At 40.5% G+C, this 18,566-nt stretch overlaps 1 protein-coding gene across 1 annotated transcript in view; it reads right to left on the minus strand.

Moving 5' to 3' along the window:
* Window positions 1–15,591, minus strand: part of LOC111190173 (interferon-induced very large GTPase 1-like) — a 79,261-nt gene extending 63,670 nt beyond the window's left edge. The window contains exons 1-3 of the mRNA XM_049475693.1: window positions 15,411–15,591; window positions 4,559–4,609; window positions 3,758–4,384 (exon numbers count right to left, since the gene is read on the minus strand). Of these exons, the coding sequence (XP_049331650.1) occupies window positions 3,758–4,384; window positions 4,559–4,609; window positions 15,411–15,540 (808 nt within the window). The 5' untranslated portion in view covers window positions 15,541–15,591. The remainder of the gene's footprint in view (window positions 1–3,757; window positions 4,385–4,558; window positions 4,610–15,410) is intronic.
* Between the last annotated feature and the right edge of the window lie 2,975 nt (window positions 15,592–18,566).

Raw genomic sequence — 18,566 nt, forward strand, 5'->3', positions numbered from 1 at the left:
CTAGCAACACCTTAGCAACCACCTAGTAATCACCTAGCAACACCTTAGCAACCACCCCAGATACCATAGCAACACCTTAGCAACCGCCTAGCAACACCTTAGCAACCACCTAGCAACATCTTAGCAACCACCCCGGATACCATAGCAACACCTTAGCAACACCTTAGCACCAGCCAGCACTGCAATCACACTCGCAGTTTCTGCAGGAACTGCAATCTAGTTATTATTACTATTTTTAGTGTGATTGCAGTAATGCAATCACAGTATTGTTCTTCTTAAGTCTTATTCTTCTTCTTCTTATTATTATTATTCCACCTGTTTTTTGTCCGGTTAACTAGTGCCGCAGTTTTCGAAATATCGACTTCGTTCAAAAGAGAAAACGTGCGTCCATATCGGGAATGGTGGGCTTGTATACAGCTTTCCGATCGGACTTACGTTTTTCGTAAAAACTTCGTAAGTACGCGTTTTTTTGCCCATTGAAAATGAATGGGCAGAACTTTGCACGCCCGTGGACGTCGCAATTTTTGAAATACGAAGATGAAACCAATTGAGGACCTGTAGAACTTATTGAGCTCTTTCCGAAAATATGCGTTACGAAAAGTTACGACGTACGGATTTCGTACGAATGTCGTACGAAGTGGCCCCATTGGAATGAATGGGGCCAATCGGAGGACGGCAGCCAGATCGAAGGACAGGTAGCTAGAACTCCAGTACTGTGTGTAATGGAGCAGCTATGGGATAAATCAGCGTTAGGTCAAAAGTTTGGACACCCCGGCCCCCCAGCACTGTGTGTAATGGAGCCATGGGTCAAAAGTTTGGACACCCCGGCCCCCCAGTACTGTGTGTAATGGAGCCACGGGTCAAAAGTTTGGACACCCCCGAACGGCCAGAGCAACCTAGCGTGCATAGCTGATTGATGTATTTGCACGTTGCGTAGCAACGTGCAAACACCATTTAATCTAATTTATGCATATAAATCACCTAGCAACCACCTAGAAACACCATAGCAACCACCACAGATACCATAGCAACACCTTAGCAACCGCCTAGCAACACCTTAGCAACCACCTAGCAACCACCTAGCAACACCTTAGCAACCTCCCCGGATACCATAGCAACACCTTAGCAACCGCCTAGCAACACCTTAGCAACCGCATAGCAACCACTTAGCAACACCTTAGCAACCACCCCGGATACCATAGCAACACCTTAGCAACCGCCTAGCAACCACCTAGCAACACCTTAGCAACCACCCCGGATACCATAGCAACACCTTAGTAACCGCCTAGCAACACCTTAGCAACCGCCTAGCAACACCTTAGCAACCACCCCGGATACCATAGCAACACCTTAGCAACCGCCTAGCAACACCCTAGCAACCACCTAGCAACCACCTAGCAACACCTTAGCAACCACCCTGGATACCATAGCAACACCTTAGCAACCGCCTAGCAACACCTTAGCAACCACCTAGCAACCACCTAGCAACACCTTAGCAACCACCCCGGATACCATAGCAACACCTTAGCAACCGCCTAGCAACACCCTAGCAACCACCTAGCAACCACCTAGTAACACCTTAGCAACCACCCTGGATACCATAGCAACACCTTAGCAACCGCCTAGCAACACCCTAGCAACCACCTAGCAACCACCTAGCAACACCTTAGCAACCACCCCGGATACCATAGCAACACCTTAGCAACCGCCTAGCAACACCCTAGCAACCACCTAGCAACCACCTAGCAACACCTTAGCAACCACCCCGGATACCATAGCAACACCTTAGCAACCGCCTAGCAACACCTTAGCAACTACCTAGCAACCACCTAGCAACACCTTAGCAACCATCCCGGATACCATAGCAACACCTTAGCAACCGCCTAGCAACACCCTAGCAACCACCTAGCAACCACCTAGCAACACCTTAGCAACCACCCCGGATACCATAGCAACACCTTAGCAACCGCCTAGCAACACCCTAGCAACCACCTAGCAACACCTAAGCAACCACCCCGGATACCATAGCAACACCTTAGCAACCGGATAGCAACACCTTACCAACCACCTAGCAACCACCTAGCAACACCTTAGCAACCACCCCGGATACCATAGCAACACCTTAGCAACCGCCTAGCAACACCCTAGCAACCACCTAGCAACCACCTAGCAACACCTTAGCAACCACCCCGGATACCATAGCAACACCTTAGCAACCGCCTAGCAACACCCTAGCAACCACCTAGCAACACCTTAGCAACCACCCCGGATACCATAGCAACACCTTAGCAACCGCCTAGCAACAACCTAGCAACCACCTAGCAACCACCTAGCAACACCTTAGCAACCACCCCGGATACCATAGCAACACCTTAGCAACCGCCTAGCAACACCCTAGCAACCACCTAGCAACCACCTAGCAACACCTTAGCAACCACCCAGGATACCATAGCAACACCTTAGCAACCGCCTAGCAACACCCTAGCAACCACCTAGCAACACCTTAGCAACCACCCCGGATACCATAGCAACACCTTAGCAACCGCCTAGCAACACCCTAGCAACCACCTAGCAACCACCTAGCAACACCTTAGCAACCACCCCGGATACCATAGCAACACCTTAGCAACCACCTAGCAACACCCTAGCAACCACCTAGCAACCACCTAGCAACACCTTAGCAACCACCCCGGATACCATAGCAACACCTTAGCAACCGCCTAGCAACACCTTAGCAACCACCTAGCAACACCTTAGCAACCACCCCGGATACCATAGCAACACCTTAGCAACACCATAGCAGATACCAGCCAGCACTGCAATCACACTCGCAGTTTCTGCAGGAACTGCAATCTAGTTATTATTATTATTGCTTTTATTTTTGTTAGTTCGTTTATTTATTTGAATTTATATTGTATAATGTACAAGTTAGTTTTAGCTAATTTTAACCCATTTTTTTGTATTATTCTTACTTTCTTTTGATCTTATTTTTTGTCAATTTAACCATACTTAATTATAATAATTAATTTTATTTATTATTATTATTATTATTATTATTATTATTATTATTATTATTATTATTATTATATATATTTTATTATTTTTTTCTATTTTATTCTAATTCTACTTTTTTTTTAATCTATTTTTATATTTTATTTACTGCTATTTTACAATAATTAAATTTAGCTTTTATTTTCTCTGTCATGTCAATCCCTGTTTATGTAAATGCTCGGCTACACTGAAAATGAGGGCTGCCCTCAATGTACATCCGAGTTAAAATAAAGATTGATTGATTGATTGATTGATTGGTGGATTGCTGCAGAGATGGTGGTCCTTCTGCAAGGTTCTCCTCTCTCCACGGAGGAAGGCTGGAGCTCTGACAGAGTGACCATCGGGTTCTTGGTCACCTCCCTGACCAAGGCCCTTCTCCCCTGATCGCTCAATTTAGACGGACGGCCAGCTCTAGAGAGTCCTGGTGGTTCCAAACTTCTTCCATTTAAGAATGATGGAGGCCACTGTGCTAAATTTTGAGCTTGTCTGTGAATACTTACGTAAATGTGATTTCTTTTTTTTTTTTTATAAATTTTCAGAACTCTCAAGAAAACTTTTTTCACATGGTCATAAGGGGGTATTTTGTACAGTGAGATTAACATAATACAATTTGGAATCAGGCTGTAACGTAACAAAATGTGGAAAAAGTGAAGCGCTGTGAATACTTTCCAGATGCACTGTAATTCTTAAGTTTAATCATACTCACGTTTATGTAGGTCTGCTCGTCCAAACTCTTGTTCTGTTCTTTCTTTTTGTGGTTTCACAAGTGGAGCATCTTCAAACTCCTCACAGATAAGGTATTGTCCTCCATTCTTGCTAAACATCTCCTCCATCATCTTCACAACAGCAGAACTACTCCCTCTCAGCTCTAAACATCTGTTACTGCATTCTGCAATGATCTTCTGTACAATGATCTCCTGATCACTATCAACAGTACCATTATCTTTGTTTTCTGTCTTCAGAACCAGAGTGTGTTTATAAGGCTCTTTAGACAGAGAGTGGAAGATGTAATGCAGTCTGTCAAGGTCTTTCTCAGTGAAGTCGTCTGGCTGTAGAACCAGAACTAGAACATGAGGTCCAGGAGAACACAGAGTCATGCACTCTCTCACTCTCTGATTCAGCTCCTCTTCAGACAGCTGAGGATGGAACAGGTGTGGAGAGTTGATGAGGGTGATGTATCTTCCCTCCACTGTTCCTCCATCTTTCTCACTGTGCTGCTCTACTGAAGGAGGCGGAGCGTCAGTATTAAATGCATCTCTGCCCAGGATGAAGTTCCCCACTCTGCTGATCTCTGAGCTGTTCTTCCCCAGCAGAACCACCCTCAGCTCGGACACTGTTTAATGAAGAGGACATTATGAGTTAACATGATTATCGGAAATGTGTTACTGTTTTAGCTTTACTACACCAGGCCAGAACTTTTTAGGTTCTACTACATTTTTCATGCAAAATCTAATTATAGAAGCAGTGTAGTGTGAATTTATAATAATACAGAGCTAGTGTAACTTACTACTGGGAGGGGGAGTTATGCTTTTCCTCCTCTCCCCCAAATGTTCTGTATCTGTTCCAAAAACACAAAATGTTATTTTTTGATTTATTAAAGTTTTGCAGCACAACATAATAAAGCATCTGTCTGTAAATCGCTAAGCATCCCAAAAAACATCAACATGTAAATAAGTAAGTTATCCAACATGTTTAACTTCCTTTTTTCGTAATGATATTTTTCCCCATTATCAAACAAACTTTAACCAGACTGGGACACTTCAAAACCTTCATTTTGCTTTACAGCTATAACAGCAAGTGGCCCAGGCTGTGAAGCAGCAAAGCAGTCCCAAACCATCACACTACCACCACCATGTTTTACGGTCAGTATGCTCTTTTTCTGAAGATTTTTGTTAGCTTTACGCCAGATGTAACAGGACACACACCTTCCAAAGAAAATCTACTTTTGTCATGTCAGTCTAACGAAAATATTTACCCAAAGTCCTGGGGACCATCACAATGTTTTTTGTTTAATGTGAGACGGGCCTGATGGTTGGCGAGCTGATTCTGGAGGTACAGGTAGAGCATGTTTAAAAGGTTTATAACTGGAGTTCAACGTGAAAAAAAATGTCTGCGGTACAAAAATATTTACATAGTTCTGTGTTGAGGACATAAGTACATATTTCAGTATAAAACTGACCAGACATTTATTAATTCAGATTTTGCTCAGTTGTTTTATAAGAATCCATTCATGCTGGACTCATTGCGAGTGCAGATTCTCCTCTATCAAGGGCGTAGGAGCAGGTTTCATATTGGGGGGGCACATCTGCTAAAATGAATCAAAGCCCACCCTATAGTGTCTTAGAACAACATTTGTGAAATTACTTTTAAAAACAAATAACCATTTTTTCTGAACTTCTGTTACTCTGCTTTAAATACACTTAATAAAATAAGTGGTGATATGATGTGTTTAATACACTGCTGCATATACATAATGATTGATTTATGATCCACAGGGGGCTAAAAGATTTGAACAGGTAAACTCAGTAAAGGATTGTTTATTAGGTGATCAGCTGGATCCAGTGAAAAACACACAATTTTAGGGCAGTGATCATGGTTAAGAAACTGCTTTATCCACAACATCCAGCTTCTAGCTAACTAGTTAAGCTAGCTGAAAGAATTTTCCTTCATTATAGCTTACAGTAATCCTGCAATCCTAGTCACAAATCAGGGTTTTGATTCAGGGATGTGTATTTTTACCCAGCTATCAGAAACAATATCATCACATTTGACATGGTTAGCTCCGCTACCTTCCTTTTAGAAAAATTGCCGTATATCCAGATATGTTTTAACGTCAGCTGCTCCAACTCGCTGCTAAATAAAAAAAAAATCCTCCACAGCGAGAGGGGGCTTCCCTAACTCTCCTCTGCGCTCCGCAAAACCAGCATGCTGATTGGCTGTTTCTTCTGAGAGACTGAACTTTCTCCCTGAACCGGCTCCGTGATTGGCACTAAAAGATTTCCAATTTACACAGTGGTCACCTGTGTCCTCATTAATAATACAGCTGAGCTGAGAGAAACGGTTCGCTCCTGGCAACGCCCCAGTTCTGCGGTATAATTTGGGGGGGGGGGGGGGGGGGCAAATCCACCCGTTTCTGATATTGGTTCCTACGCCAATGTCCTCTATAGAGATTCTCTGGCTTGGCATTGCTAGTTTTTGTGTGCGTTTAGTTCAGGTGTGTTGTTGTGACGAAACGTGTTTCTGGAGAGCAGCCAGGTGAGCCTGCGATTTCCCACATTGAGAAATGGTGTAATTTGTGACCCTGTGTCGCTGATCAGTCATGTAGTGTGAAAGTCTCAACAACTAAAGGACTCACGATTACAGCACAACCAGTCATGTAGTGTGAACAACACAATGACTGACCACTCAAAAAGTTGTGTAGTGTGAACCTGGCATTTGTAGTTGGAGTCTTACTGATTGTGTGGAGTAGACAGGTGGCTTTATGCAGCTAACGACCTGTGCTTCTAACATGTGCTTCTAATTTAGAATAATATGTGGAGTGGAGGTAGACTTTTTAGAGGCAGACTAACAGGTCTTTAAGGGCATTTTTTGCTGATTGGCAGGTGTTCAAATACTTATTTGCAGCATTAACACAAAAATATATATTTTTAAACTTTATACATTGTGATTTCCAGATTTATTTTTATTATGTCTCTCACAGTGGACATGCACCAAGATGAAAGATGACCCGTCCATGATTTCTAAGTGGAAGAACTTGCAAAGTTGCAGGGTGTTCAATTGTTTTTTTTTCTAACTGTATGTAGTATTATTTTTATGCTAACTTGTGTATTTTACTCTGTAGTTTATTTAAATTTTATTTGTATTATCTGTCCCAATTTTAAAATACAAAAGTGATATTATTATTATTATTATTATTATTATTATTATTATTATTGTGGCAAACAATATACTCCATAGTAAAGCTGTACCTAACTGCATAAAATTACAGCTCTATAAATAGGCAGAAAAGAATTATGCACTGTCTGTTTTAATGCCGTTTTTAGCTCACAGATTTAGAGACCAACGTCACAGATTACGGTAATAAAAGACCATTTGAAGAGCTCTTTTCCAAAACGTGATAAACGGCAAAAAAAAAAAAAAAAAAAACACTTTGTCACGTCATTCTGCTGTATACCGAGCCTACTCACTGCTCCATAAAGGTTTCTAACTAAATCGCTACATATCCCTGTTTAAACTGTACCGAAAGGTGTCGTTTTACTCCAAACCGCGATAGGCGCTACACTCGTTTCGAGTCACAGTGTGACATATCCTCTTGGCCAATCAGAGTGTTAAGTGAGCAGAGAGAAGAACAGTAGAGTTCAATGAGCGTCCCAAAACATCTGTCATGGCGGCGCACTGAGACGTGAGTAAATACGTCGGACAAATGAATGTTTTGAATGAGGTTAACACTTTTGATGGTTCCGAAGAAGCAGTGAAGCCCACACCAGGTGGAAGACGACGGCGTTTAAACAAAGACAATCATGAACGCCAACAAACTAAAAAAATGCGCTACTCTGGTGGAGGACGAATTCCCACCGTTGGATGTACACACACCTCAGCTAAATGCTTTTGCCAAGCAGATAGATTAACACCCGATGACCTTGCCATGAATTTTCAGAAGTTTCATTACAAACCTAATAAGGTGGAACAGGACGGGGCACTTCTTCACCTGGTGTCAGTATCTGAGGTAAAACGACAGCGTCAGAACGACGAAATCCGACAAAAGGAGAGGAATGTCACCGTAAAATACAGCCTGCTGTGTGATGAGCACCCCAAAAAAGTGCCAGTTTGCAAGGCCACATTCCTGTCAGTTTTGGGTGAGTACAGTTTTCATTTTTGGAATAGTTGAAATCTGTTTTGTATGCGATTTTCCTTTGTAGTTACACTGATGGGCATCATGTTTCATACTATTAGAATGATTGTTTCTTAGCTATTTCTCAGAGAAAAGTAATGATGATACACAACCCTTTATTTGTGTAGTGGATGGTGCTACCTCAAAACGGCCGTGTTTGTGTGTGTGTGTGTGTGTGTATGTATGTGTGTGTGTGTGTGTGTGTGTGTGTATGCATGCATGCGTGTGCGTATGTGTATGCGTGTGTATGTGTATGCATGCGTATGTGTATGCATGCGTGTGTGTATGCATGTGTATGCATGCAGGCATGCGTGTGTGCACGCGTGTGTGTATGTTTGTATGCTTCGTGTATGTGTGTGTGTATATATGCTTTGTGTGTGTGTGTGTGCATGCCTGTGTGTGTGTGTGTGTGTGTGTGTGGTGTGTGCGTGCGCATGTGTGTGAAATCTACATTATTGGATTCTGTGACTCAAAAAAGGTTGCAAGACAATGCTCTAGACTACTTGGCTAAAACTAGGCTATTTGGAACATCAAGTTAAGTGTTTTAAGTTGAGTGTGTACTGGGCTACGTTTATAGTGTGTGTAATGATGTGTATGTATGTCGGTTTTACATTGAACTCGATCTAATTCATTAATTTACCTTCACTTTACCACAGGAATCAGCTAAGACCGGGCCTCCCGGGTTGCCCGGTATTATGCTGAGACTGCAGAGAAGAGGTGGTGCGAGAAACATCGATGGGAACGACAATAGAAGGCAACTGATCATAAATCACATCAAGACCTTCACGTGCAGGGCCAGCCACTATGGGCGGAGGGGAGCACCTGGGCGCAGATATCTGCCAACTGACCGGAGTGTGCGCAAGATGCACAAGCTCTTTGAGGCTCTAAACCACGCACACACAAGCTACTCCCTCTACTACTCTGTTTTTGCCAATAATTTCAATCTTGGCTTTGGCCACCCAGCAACAGATGCATGTTCTGATTGTGCCAAATATGGCGTCATTTTACTGCCAAAAGTCGAGAGCAAAGTTTTTGAATGCAAGAGTCTATTTCATGCAGCGCTCACGGAATTTATTTGCTCACGTGTAAAATATAGGTGTGCTCACACAGATTTACCATGCTCTCTCTCAGATTAACTCTCCTCTTGTACGAATCTGCGCGTGCGCTCTCGGATATATCACCCTCGTGTGCTATTTGGCTGTTGCTCGCGCTCAAATTCCTCCTGTGTGCTCGCGAATCGGTCTCTGCTCGAGCTCGGAGCTTTTCACTGCAACAAAGCTGCCAAAAGTGCATTCAAAAACTTTGCTCTCGACTTTTGGCAGTAAAATGACGCCATAGCCAAATACAAATTCAGAATCAAAGATCCGAATATGACTAAAGCAGAGAGGCAGATAGAATCTGCATCATTCATCTTGCATCGTCGCAGAGCTCGTGTTTTCTATGACCTACTAGGCAGAGATGTGAATGATTCTGTATCTGTCTGCTTTGATATGATGCAGAACCTGATCCTTCCAAAAACTCCAATAGGGCAGGCCTACTACTCTCGTCAGCTGTACCTCTACCTATTTGCTGTTGTTAGACACCATGGAGAGAATAGTCACCAGCCAAAAGAGGATGTCCATTTGTATGTGTGGCAGGAAAATCATCGTCCCAAGGACAGCAATATGATTGCATCTGCATTGAATGACTGCTTCACAGTTTGCCTTGCCAATCAAATTTGCCGATTCAAGGGGATTCGGCTATTCAGTGACTCGTGCTACGGACAAAACAAAAATATGACCGTGGTCTCCATGCTCATGGAGCTAAGGCAAACCTTCCCCAACCTTTGCATTGAGCACACATTTCCAGTCAGGGGGCACAGCTATCTCCCAGCAGATAGAGTTTTTGGCAGGATTGAGCAGAAACTCAGAAGGATCGACACAATTCTCTTGCCACAAGAATACCATGCCCTCCTGCAGCAGTTTGGAAATGTGTACGTTAACGGCACAGACTGGAAGGCTTTTGATTACAGGTCGGCTGCAAAAGAGTGCGTGAAGGCGCAGAGAAGCTTCAAGATCAGTGAAGCACGCATGCTGGATTTGAGTACCAACAAGGTTGGCATGAAGATGGCATACAATGGGGAGTACTGCTTCCACAGTGTGCTGAAACGGGGCAAACGGTGGGCTGACCTGAAACCTGCCATTCTTGCAAGCCAAACCACAGTGAAGGAAGCAAAGAAGCAAGATGTGGTTGCACTCCTGAAAGCAATAGGTGTGTCTGAGGCAGTGAGTGCTTTTTATAGTGATGCACTATCTGATGTGAACGAAAACGCTCACCAGTGACGAAGACCCAGAATAAATTCCTACAGTGTAGTGAATGAATGTAATGCAGTATTAAATTTAATCTGTCTTGTTTTTCTTTTAAAGGTTATACACTTCAAGCAACGTTGCACCTTTTACAGGTTCAGTACTTTTGAATGGACTATTTAATGTATTTAATGTATTGTTAATGTTGATATTGTTGTTTCATAACTTGTCATAATATTTAAGGTGACATTTTCAATGGTTTCGCACTGAATATTGCACTAATTGGCCATTTGTATGTGTGTTATTTTTTTACTGTGTCTCTTGTGGACAATCTTAATGAACTGTTTGTGTGTGCATGTGCGTGTTAGCATGCTTTAGTTTAGAAAATGGAGTATTACATTTAATCAGTTAGAAGGGGGTAACTATGGGGAGTAGCTACCGACTATTGAATTTTTTTTTTTATCAATGTTAATATGATTTGATTACTTGTTATACTATTTAAGATGGCACGTTCAGTGTTTTGTACTGAAGATTGCACTAATTGACCAGTTGTGTTATTTTTTTTACTGTTTCTCTGGTGGATAATCTTAAAATGTTAGATTTAAACATAAATTAATATTCATTACTTCATAATTAAAAAAAAATTGATTTTATTACACACTGTACACTGTGAGCTCATGATATTGTATGTAATCTTGTTTTAAAAACAGACTGAAAAAAATGAATGGTTTTATAATATTTTGAGCAAAAAACACATGGTGGATATACAGTGGAGAGTGGATATATAGCGTTTTGAAAAGAAATATAATAAACTTTGGATTTATAATCATTAACATTCTAGTTTGATTTGTAAAGTATTGCTGATGGTGTTCAGACTGACCCAAAAATGATTTTTAACTATATAAATTAAATACTTGCAAAATATGTAGGTCTGGGTAAATAATTGTCCTTTATCTCAAAACAATCACAATGAATATATAGAGTTTTGGAAAATAGCTCTTCATTTACAGGTGTTAACAGCCCTTGGAAAACGTATAAAATGTATAATGTATAACAGGTCAGCTTGTGGAGCTACATTATGAACTGCTGCAGCTACATGTTGGTAAAACCAACAAACAACACATTCTTTCTCCCCTCAACCTCTGAAACAAGGACTTCTTCTTCGCACTCTCCAAAATTTCACTTCTTTGCGGTGCGTTACTCTGTTATCCCGCTCAGGATGAATGGTGAATCCCACATTGAAATATTTATTGAGTGATTTGCATGGATTTTTTATGGGTAAATTATGCTGTTAAGGAGGCAGAATAGAGGCTGGGTCACCTGCACACCTTTATAAAAAGGTTGTGATTTATAAAGAGAAAACTGCATTCTGAATCAGACTTTTTTTGGGGCGTAAGCTAGTTCCTGGTTTTTGAGCATGCGCACACTTTCACTCCAGAAGCTATGCAGAGTTTTTATAAATGAGGCCCTTGTTCTGTAACTTAAGTTTTGTTAAGTTGCTGTTATGTTTTCATGTCTAGGCTCAATGATGTCTAGGCCAGATGTAGTCTATGCTGTATGCTGTGTAGAGTGTATGTTGTCTAGATTGCATGCTGTCTATGGTATATCCTGTCTAGGCTGAACACTGTTTATGTTTTCTAGGTTGAATGCTGTCTATGGTTTATACTGTTTAGGCTGTTTGCTTCTCATTTTTTGCATATTTGTCATTCTTAATTGTTTCAGATCATTAAACTAATTTAAATATTAGTCAGTGACAACACAAAACCAAAAATACAACTTTTAAATTAATAAAAAATACAAACCTACATGGCCCTGTGTAAAAAAGTGATTGCCCCCTAAACCTATTAACCACCCATAGCCGCAGCAACTGCAATCAATCGTTTGCGGTAATTTCCATTAAGTCTTTTACAGCGTTGTGGAGGAATTGTGGCTCCACTCATCTTTGCAGAATTGTTGTAATTCTGCCACATTGAAGGGTTTTCGAGCATGAACGGTCTTTTTAAGGTCATGCCACAACATCTTAATCGGATTCAGGTCAGGACTTTGACTAGGCCACTCCAAAGTCTTCATTTTGCTTTTCTTCAGCCATTTAGAGGTGGACTTGCTGGTGTGTTTTGGATTATTGTCCTGCTGCAGAACCCAAGTTTATTTCAGCTTGAGGTCACAAACAGATGGTCAGACATTCTCCTTCAGCATCTTTTGTTAGGCAGAGAAATTCATGGTTTTATTTTTCACAGTCTTCCAGGCCCTGATGCAGCAAAACAGCCCCAGTCCATCACACTACCAACACCATGTTTTACTGTAGGTATAATGTTATTTTCTGAAATGTGGTATTCATTTTACTTCAGATGTAATATGGGACACACCTTCAAAAAATTTTTGTCTCGTCAGTCAAAAGAGTATTTTCCCAAAAGTCTTGTGAATCAATAAGAAAAATTAAGACGAGCCTTGAATGTTCTTTTTGCCCAGCAGTGGTTTTTGTCTAGGAACTCTGTCATGTAGGCCATTTTTGCCCAGTCATAAGCGCTGAGGCAAGTGAGGGCTGCAGTTCTTTGGATGGTGTTGTGGGGTCTTTTGTGACCTCTTAGATCAGTTGTCGCTGCACTCTTGGATTGATTTTGGTCATTTTTGAGTTTACTTTAGAAATGGCTTTATAACCTTTTCCAGACATGGACATTACGGAAGAGACTGGCGAGCATGGACATTACGCAAGAGACTGTCCAAAAGAAAACGACCAGAAGGAGGAAAATCCAGCGACAGCACACCGGGAGCAGGCGGGCAGCAGAAGGTGAAGGGCGGCGAAAACCGAGGCCCACTGAGACAGCGAAAAAGGGAAGTACCTTCTTCTGCTCCTTCATTTTGGTTAGTACAACAGTGTAAAAGAAGAACTATACTGTAGCGAACAACAGGTCTATGAACTGGTTTGAGGAACCAGTATGTATGATGAAACTGAAAGTTGAAAAGGAGTTAGTTTTCATAATTTCAGTGGCCATCATGTTTTAGTTTTTTTCTCTTTTACTCTGTATTCTTTGTCCTCACTTTCTTTCATTGTTTATTTCAATTATGTGATGATTCATTGTTGAGATTATAGGATATTAACTGGGAAAAAATATTTAGAGCTGTGAGTCTTTCAAAATGGCTTTAGCATAAAAATTAGACCAACCGAACTTTAATAAGAAAAAAGGAAAAGCAAAAAGAATGATGTGTTTTAGAGTTTTTAGAAAATTCTGTTTTATCTAAATATTAGTCTAATTTTAGAGAAGGACAAAGCACTATCTCTGCTACAACGTTGGTTTTAAATGATCTCTGTTCAGAAATGGACAAGAAGAAACATTGTGCAGCTATTTTTATTGAATTAACAAAAGCCTTCGACACAGTTGATCACTCTCTTCTTTTAAGGAATTTGGCTTTGATGAATACGTTCTGGAATGGACCCAAAACTACCTCACTGACAGAAAACAATCCATGTCATTAAATAATTTTAAATCAGATTTGGTATCTGTGACTAAAGGCATCCCACAAGGTTCAATTTTGGGTCCAGTTCTATTTAATATATACATAAATAATATTGCTGCCTCTGCTTCTACCTCAGACTGCAAAATCCACCAGATGACACAATGCAGATGACACAATTTTATATTGCTCAGCTGATTCTGTTCAGGCTGCAACAAGAAAATTACAGAGCTCATTTAATGCCTAACAAGTTGCATTGTATAAGCACAAACTAGTTTTAAATGCCATGAAAACTAAGTTTATGTTGTTTTCCAGATCTCTAAACACCGATTTTAGTACTGTAAACATTACAACCCTGATTTTTATTTATAAGACACTCTTCGGTCATTTTCCAGAATACATCGCTTCATTGATGAATGTAAAAAACAGTAATTATCTGACTCGCACTAGTGATTGGATCAGCTGCCAGGTTCCGAAAGTTTTCAGTGAACTGGGAAAATCTGCTTTTAGCTACAGTGCACCAGTGAGCTGGAATTCACTACAGGACACTCAAAATCTCAGCTCACTGGTGTCACTAAATCATTTTAAACTATTAATATCTAACCACTTTCAGATAGCCTGTTCCTGTTTTACTTAAACTTATTTATTCTTAACTTTTATTTTAGTTCTTCTTTTAGTTTTATTATTTCCTTTTTCATTTTGTTTCCTTATTTTATTTTCATTTTATTTATTTTTTATTATTCTTATTCTTATAGTTATTATAGTTATAGTTTTGTATTTTTGCTTTTTATCTTTTGATTTTTTTTATTGTTATTACTATTTTTATTATTATTATTATTGCTTTTATTTTTGTTAGTTCGTTTATTTATTTGAATTTATATTGTATTATGTACAAGTTAGTTTTAGCTAATTTTAACCCATTTTTTTGTATTAGTCTTACTTTCTTTTGATCTTATTTTTTTGTCAATTTAACCATACTTAATTATAATCATTAATTTTATTTATTTATTATTATTATTATTATTATTATTATTATTATTATTATTATTATTATTATATATATTTTATTTTTTATTTTTTTCTATTTTATTCTAATTCTACTTTTTTTAAATCTATTTTTATATTTTATTTACTGCTATTTTACAATAATTAAATTTAGCTTTTATTTTCTCTGTCATGTCAATCCCTGTTTCTGTAAATGCTCGGCTACACTGAAAATGAGGGCTGCCCTCAATGTACATCCGAGTTAAAATAAAGATTGATTGATTGATTGATTGGTGGATTGCTGCAGAGATGGTGGTCCTTCTGCAAGGTTCTCCTCTCTCCACGGAGGAACGCTGGAGCTCTGACAGAGTGACCATCGGGTTCTTGGTCACTTCCCTGACCAAGGCCCTTCTCCCCCGATCGCTCAATTTAGACGGCCGGCCAGCTCTAGAGAGTCCTGGTGGTTCCAAACTTCTTCCATTTAAGAATGATGGAGGCCACTGTGCTCAATTTTGAGCTTGGCTGTGAATACTTACGTAAATGTGATTTCTTATTTTTTTATTTTTAATACATTTTCAGAACTCTCAAGAAAACTTTTTTCACATGGTCATAAGGGGGTATTTTGTACAGTGAGATTAACATAATACAATTTGGAATCAGGCTGTAACGTAACAAAATGTGGAAAAAGTGAAGCGCTGTGAATACTTTCCAGATGCACTGTAATTCTTAAGTTTAATCATACTCACGTTTATGTAGGTCTGCTTGTCCAAACTCTTGTTCTGTTCTTTCTTTTTGTGGTTTCACAAGTGGAGCATCTTCAAACTCCTCACAGATAAGGTATTGTCCTCCATTCTTGCTAAACATCTCCTCCATCATCTTCACAACAGCGGAACTACTCCCCCTCAGCTCTAAACATCTGTTACTGCATTCTGCAATGATATTCTGTACAATGATCTCCTGATCACTATCAACAGTACCATTATCTTTGTTTTCTGTCTTCAGAACCAGAGTGTGTTTATGAGGCTCTTTAGACAGAGACTGGAAGATGGAATGCAGTCTGTCAAGGTCTTTCTCAGTGAAGTCGTCTGGCTGTAGAACCAGAACTAGAACATGAGGTCCAGGAGAACACAGAGTCATGCACTCTCTCACTCTCTGATTCAGCTCCTCTGCAGAGAGCTGAGGATGGAACAGGTGAGGTGTGTTGATGAGGGTGATGTTTCTTCCCTCCACTGTTCCTCCATCTTTCTCTCTGTGCTGCTCTACTGAAGGAGGAAGAGCGTCAGTATTAAATGCATCTCTGCCCAGGATAAGGTTCCCCACTCTGCTGATCTCTGAGCTGTTCTTCCCCAGCAGAACCACCCTCAGCTCGGACACTGTTTAATGAAGAGGACATTATGAGTTAACATGATTATCGGAAATGTGTTACTGTTTTAGCTTTACTAAACCAGGCCAGAACTTTTTAGGTTCTACTACATTTTTCATGCAAAATCTAATTATAGAAGCAGTGTAGTGTGAATTTATAATAATACAGAGCTAGTGTAACTTACTACTGGGAGGGGGAGTTATGCTTTTCCTCATCTCCCCCAAATGTTCTGTATCTGTTCCAAAAACACAAAATGTTATTTTTTGATTTATTAAAGTTTTGCAGCACAACATAATAAAGCATCGGTCTGTAAATCGCTAAGCATCCCAAAAAACATCAACATGTAAATAAGTAAATTATCCAACATGTTTTACTTTATGCTTCATGCAATGGTAAAAGCTGTTAGCAGATACCCGTCTTTCTGTATCAGTTAAAACAGCAGCTTTAGAGAGATGTTGATGCTCCACTGACTAGAATGGGGAGAATGTTGTCTCTACTGTTCTCACTCCAGGTCAGAATGCTGCTACTGCACCAATGGAATTTGCTGGATGGATTATTTTTCAACAAATTAGAAAAAGCGCTGGGTAAACTAATATTTTATGGTAAATGTCACCCAACAACTGACTATAAATAAAATTCTCTGAAAAATGGTCCAATAATCACAAATTCTGCCAGGGTCTGAGCACAACTGTGTAGCACCACATCAACTCAAAACTAGCACTGTTACTTGGGCCTTAATTGTATCATTACACCCCTAAAGGTAAACAAGGAAAACATCTGTTTGGTCTAAGTAGTTCATGGTGATTTACAGTGCATCCGGAAAGTATTCACAGCGCTTCACTTTTTCCACATTTTGTTACGTTACAGCCTTATTCCAAAATGTATTAAATTAATCTCTTTCCTCAAAATTCTACACAAAATACTCCATTATGACCATGTGAAAAACGTTTTCTTGAGAGTTTTGAAAATCTATTAAAATGAAAAAAACAAAGAAATCATATTTACATAAGTATTCACAGCCTTTGCTTAATACTTTGTAGAACCACCTTTGGCAGCAACTACAGCCTCAAGTCTTTTTGAATATGATGCCACAAGCTTGGCACACCTCTCTTTAGGCAGTTTTGCCCATTTTTCTCTGCAGTACCTCTGAAGCTCCATCAGGTTGGATGGGAGACGTCTGTGCACAGCCATTTTCAGATCTCTCCAGAGATGTTCAACCGGATTCGAGTCTGGGCTCTGGCTGGTGTCACGACCTTGCTCTGTTTCCCTGTATTTCTCCGTTTCCCAGTGTTTTTCCCCAGTATTTTTCCGTCACGTGTTTGTAATTTGTAGCTCCTGCCCTCGTTACCTGTTTCCCCAGGTGTTCATTGTTTCCTGTGTGTATAAATAGTCCCTTTATGTCTGTGTTTATTCGTCGGCCTTTGCACCTTCACCTGCCATTTGTCTTCTCTCGTTTGTTCCTGTCTTTAGCCCCGTTTATTGCGCTCTGTTTATCTCTTTGTTTACCTCTTGTTTATTATCAAGTTTATTTCCTTGTTTATTTCTAGTTTAGTTCCTTGTTGTTTTCCTAGTTTGTTTTTGTTAGCCTCCTTGTTTGTTTCGTTATTATTATCTTTGGTTTGTTTCTTTGTTTATTTATATTAAAGTTTGTCTTACCCGATATTACGTCTGCCTCCTGATCGTTACAGCTGGGCCACTCCAGGACATTCACAGAGATCTTGGCTGTGTACTTCGGATCGTTGTTCTGCCTTGAGCCTTTTATTAAGGAGTCTGGCCACTCTGCCATACGACAACCCAGAGAGCGCGTCAGCTAGCTTAGCTAAACACGAGGCTGAATAGCCCATTGACTTTAACTACATTTATTTATTTTTTTCATTTAACCTATTTCATTTTATTTTAATTAACCCATTTACTTCATTTTATCCATTTATTTATTTTATTATAATTTTTTTTTTTTTTTTTTTTTTTTTTACCTCCGGACTATTTGATATGGCCCCACTTAGCTCTCCAACCGGTTGCAGCAGCTGTCTATGGCTGAGCCAGAAGGTCTCTGAACTGGAGGGAAGAATCTCTGTGCTCCACCAGATTAGAGACGATGAGGATCTCCTTGACTCCATGCTGGCGACATCTCAGGCGATCAGCGCGGGTTTAGACGGCAGTTTACCTCGAACGGCTGCTTCGATTTCGAGGGAGGAGGAGCACTGGCCTCCGCTTGGAGCTAAGCCCAAGACCCACGCCGCGCCAGCCTGAGCCATGGTCCGTCGCAGGTGGAGGTCCGCGGGGCGGTAGACTCTCTGCCCGCCACCCGAAAACGCGGGAGATCTGTCTGAGCAACAGGTTCTCCGTACTGGAAGAGCTGGATGACGCCACTCCAACAAAACCCATCAGAGTGAGCTCTTCAGCCAACTTCACCCCCACCCCATCCAGAAACCCCACTGGGCAGCGGGGGTTTCTGTTTTTATTTCTGGACCAATTCCTTCGCTAGGAAGAGGCTCAGGTCATTTTAGTGGACTTTTAAATCTTCATACCTGTCTTCAGA

This window comes from Astyanax mexicanus, chromosome 3, assembly GCF_023375975.1.
Source record: "Astyanax mexicanus isolate ESR-SI-001 chromosome 3, AstMex3_surface, whole genome shotgun sequence".
Taxonomy (NCBI): domain Eukaryota; kingdom Metazoa; phylum Chordata; class Actinopteri; order Characiformes; family Acestrorhamphidae; genus Astyanax; species Astyanax mexicanus.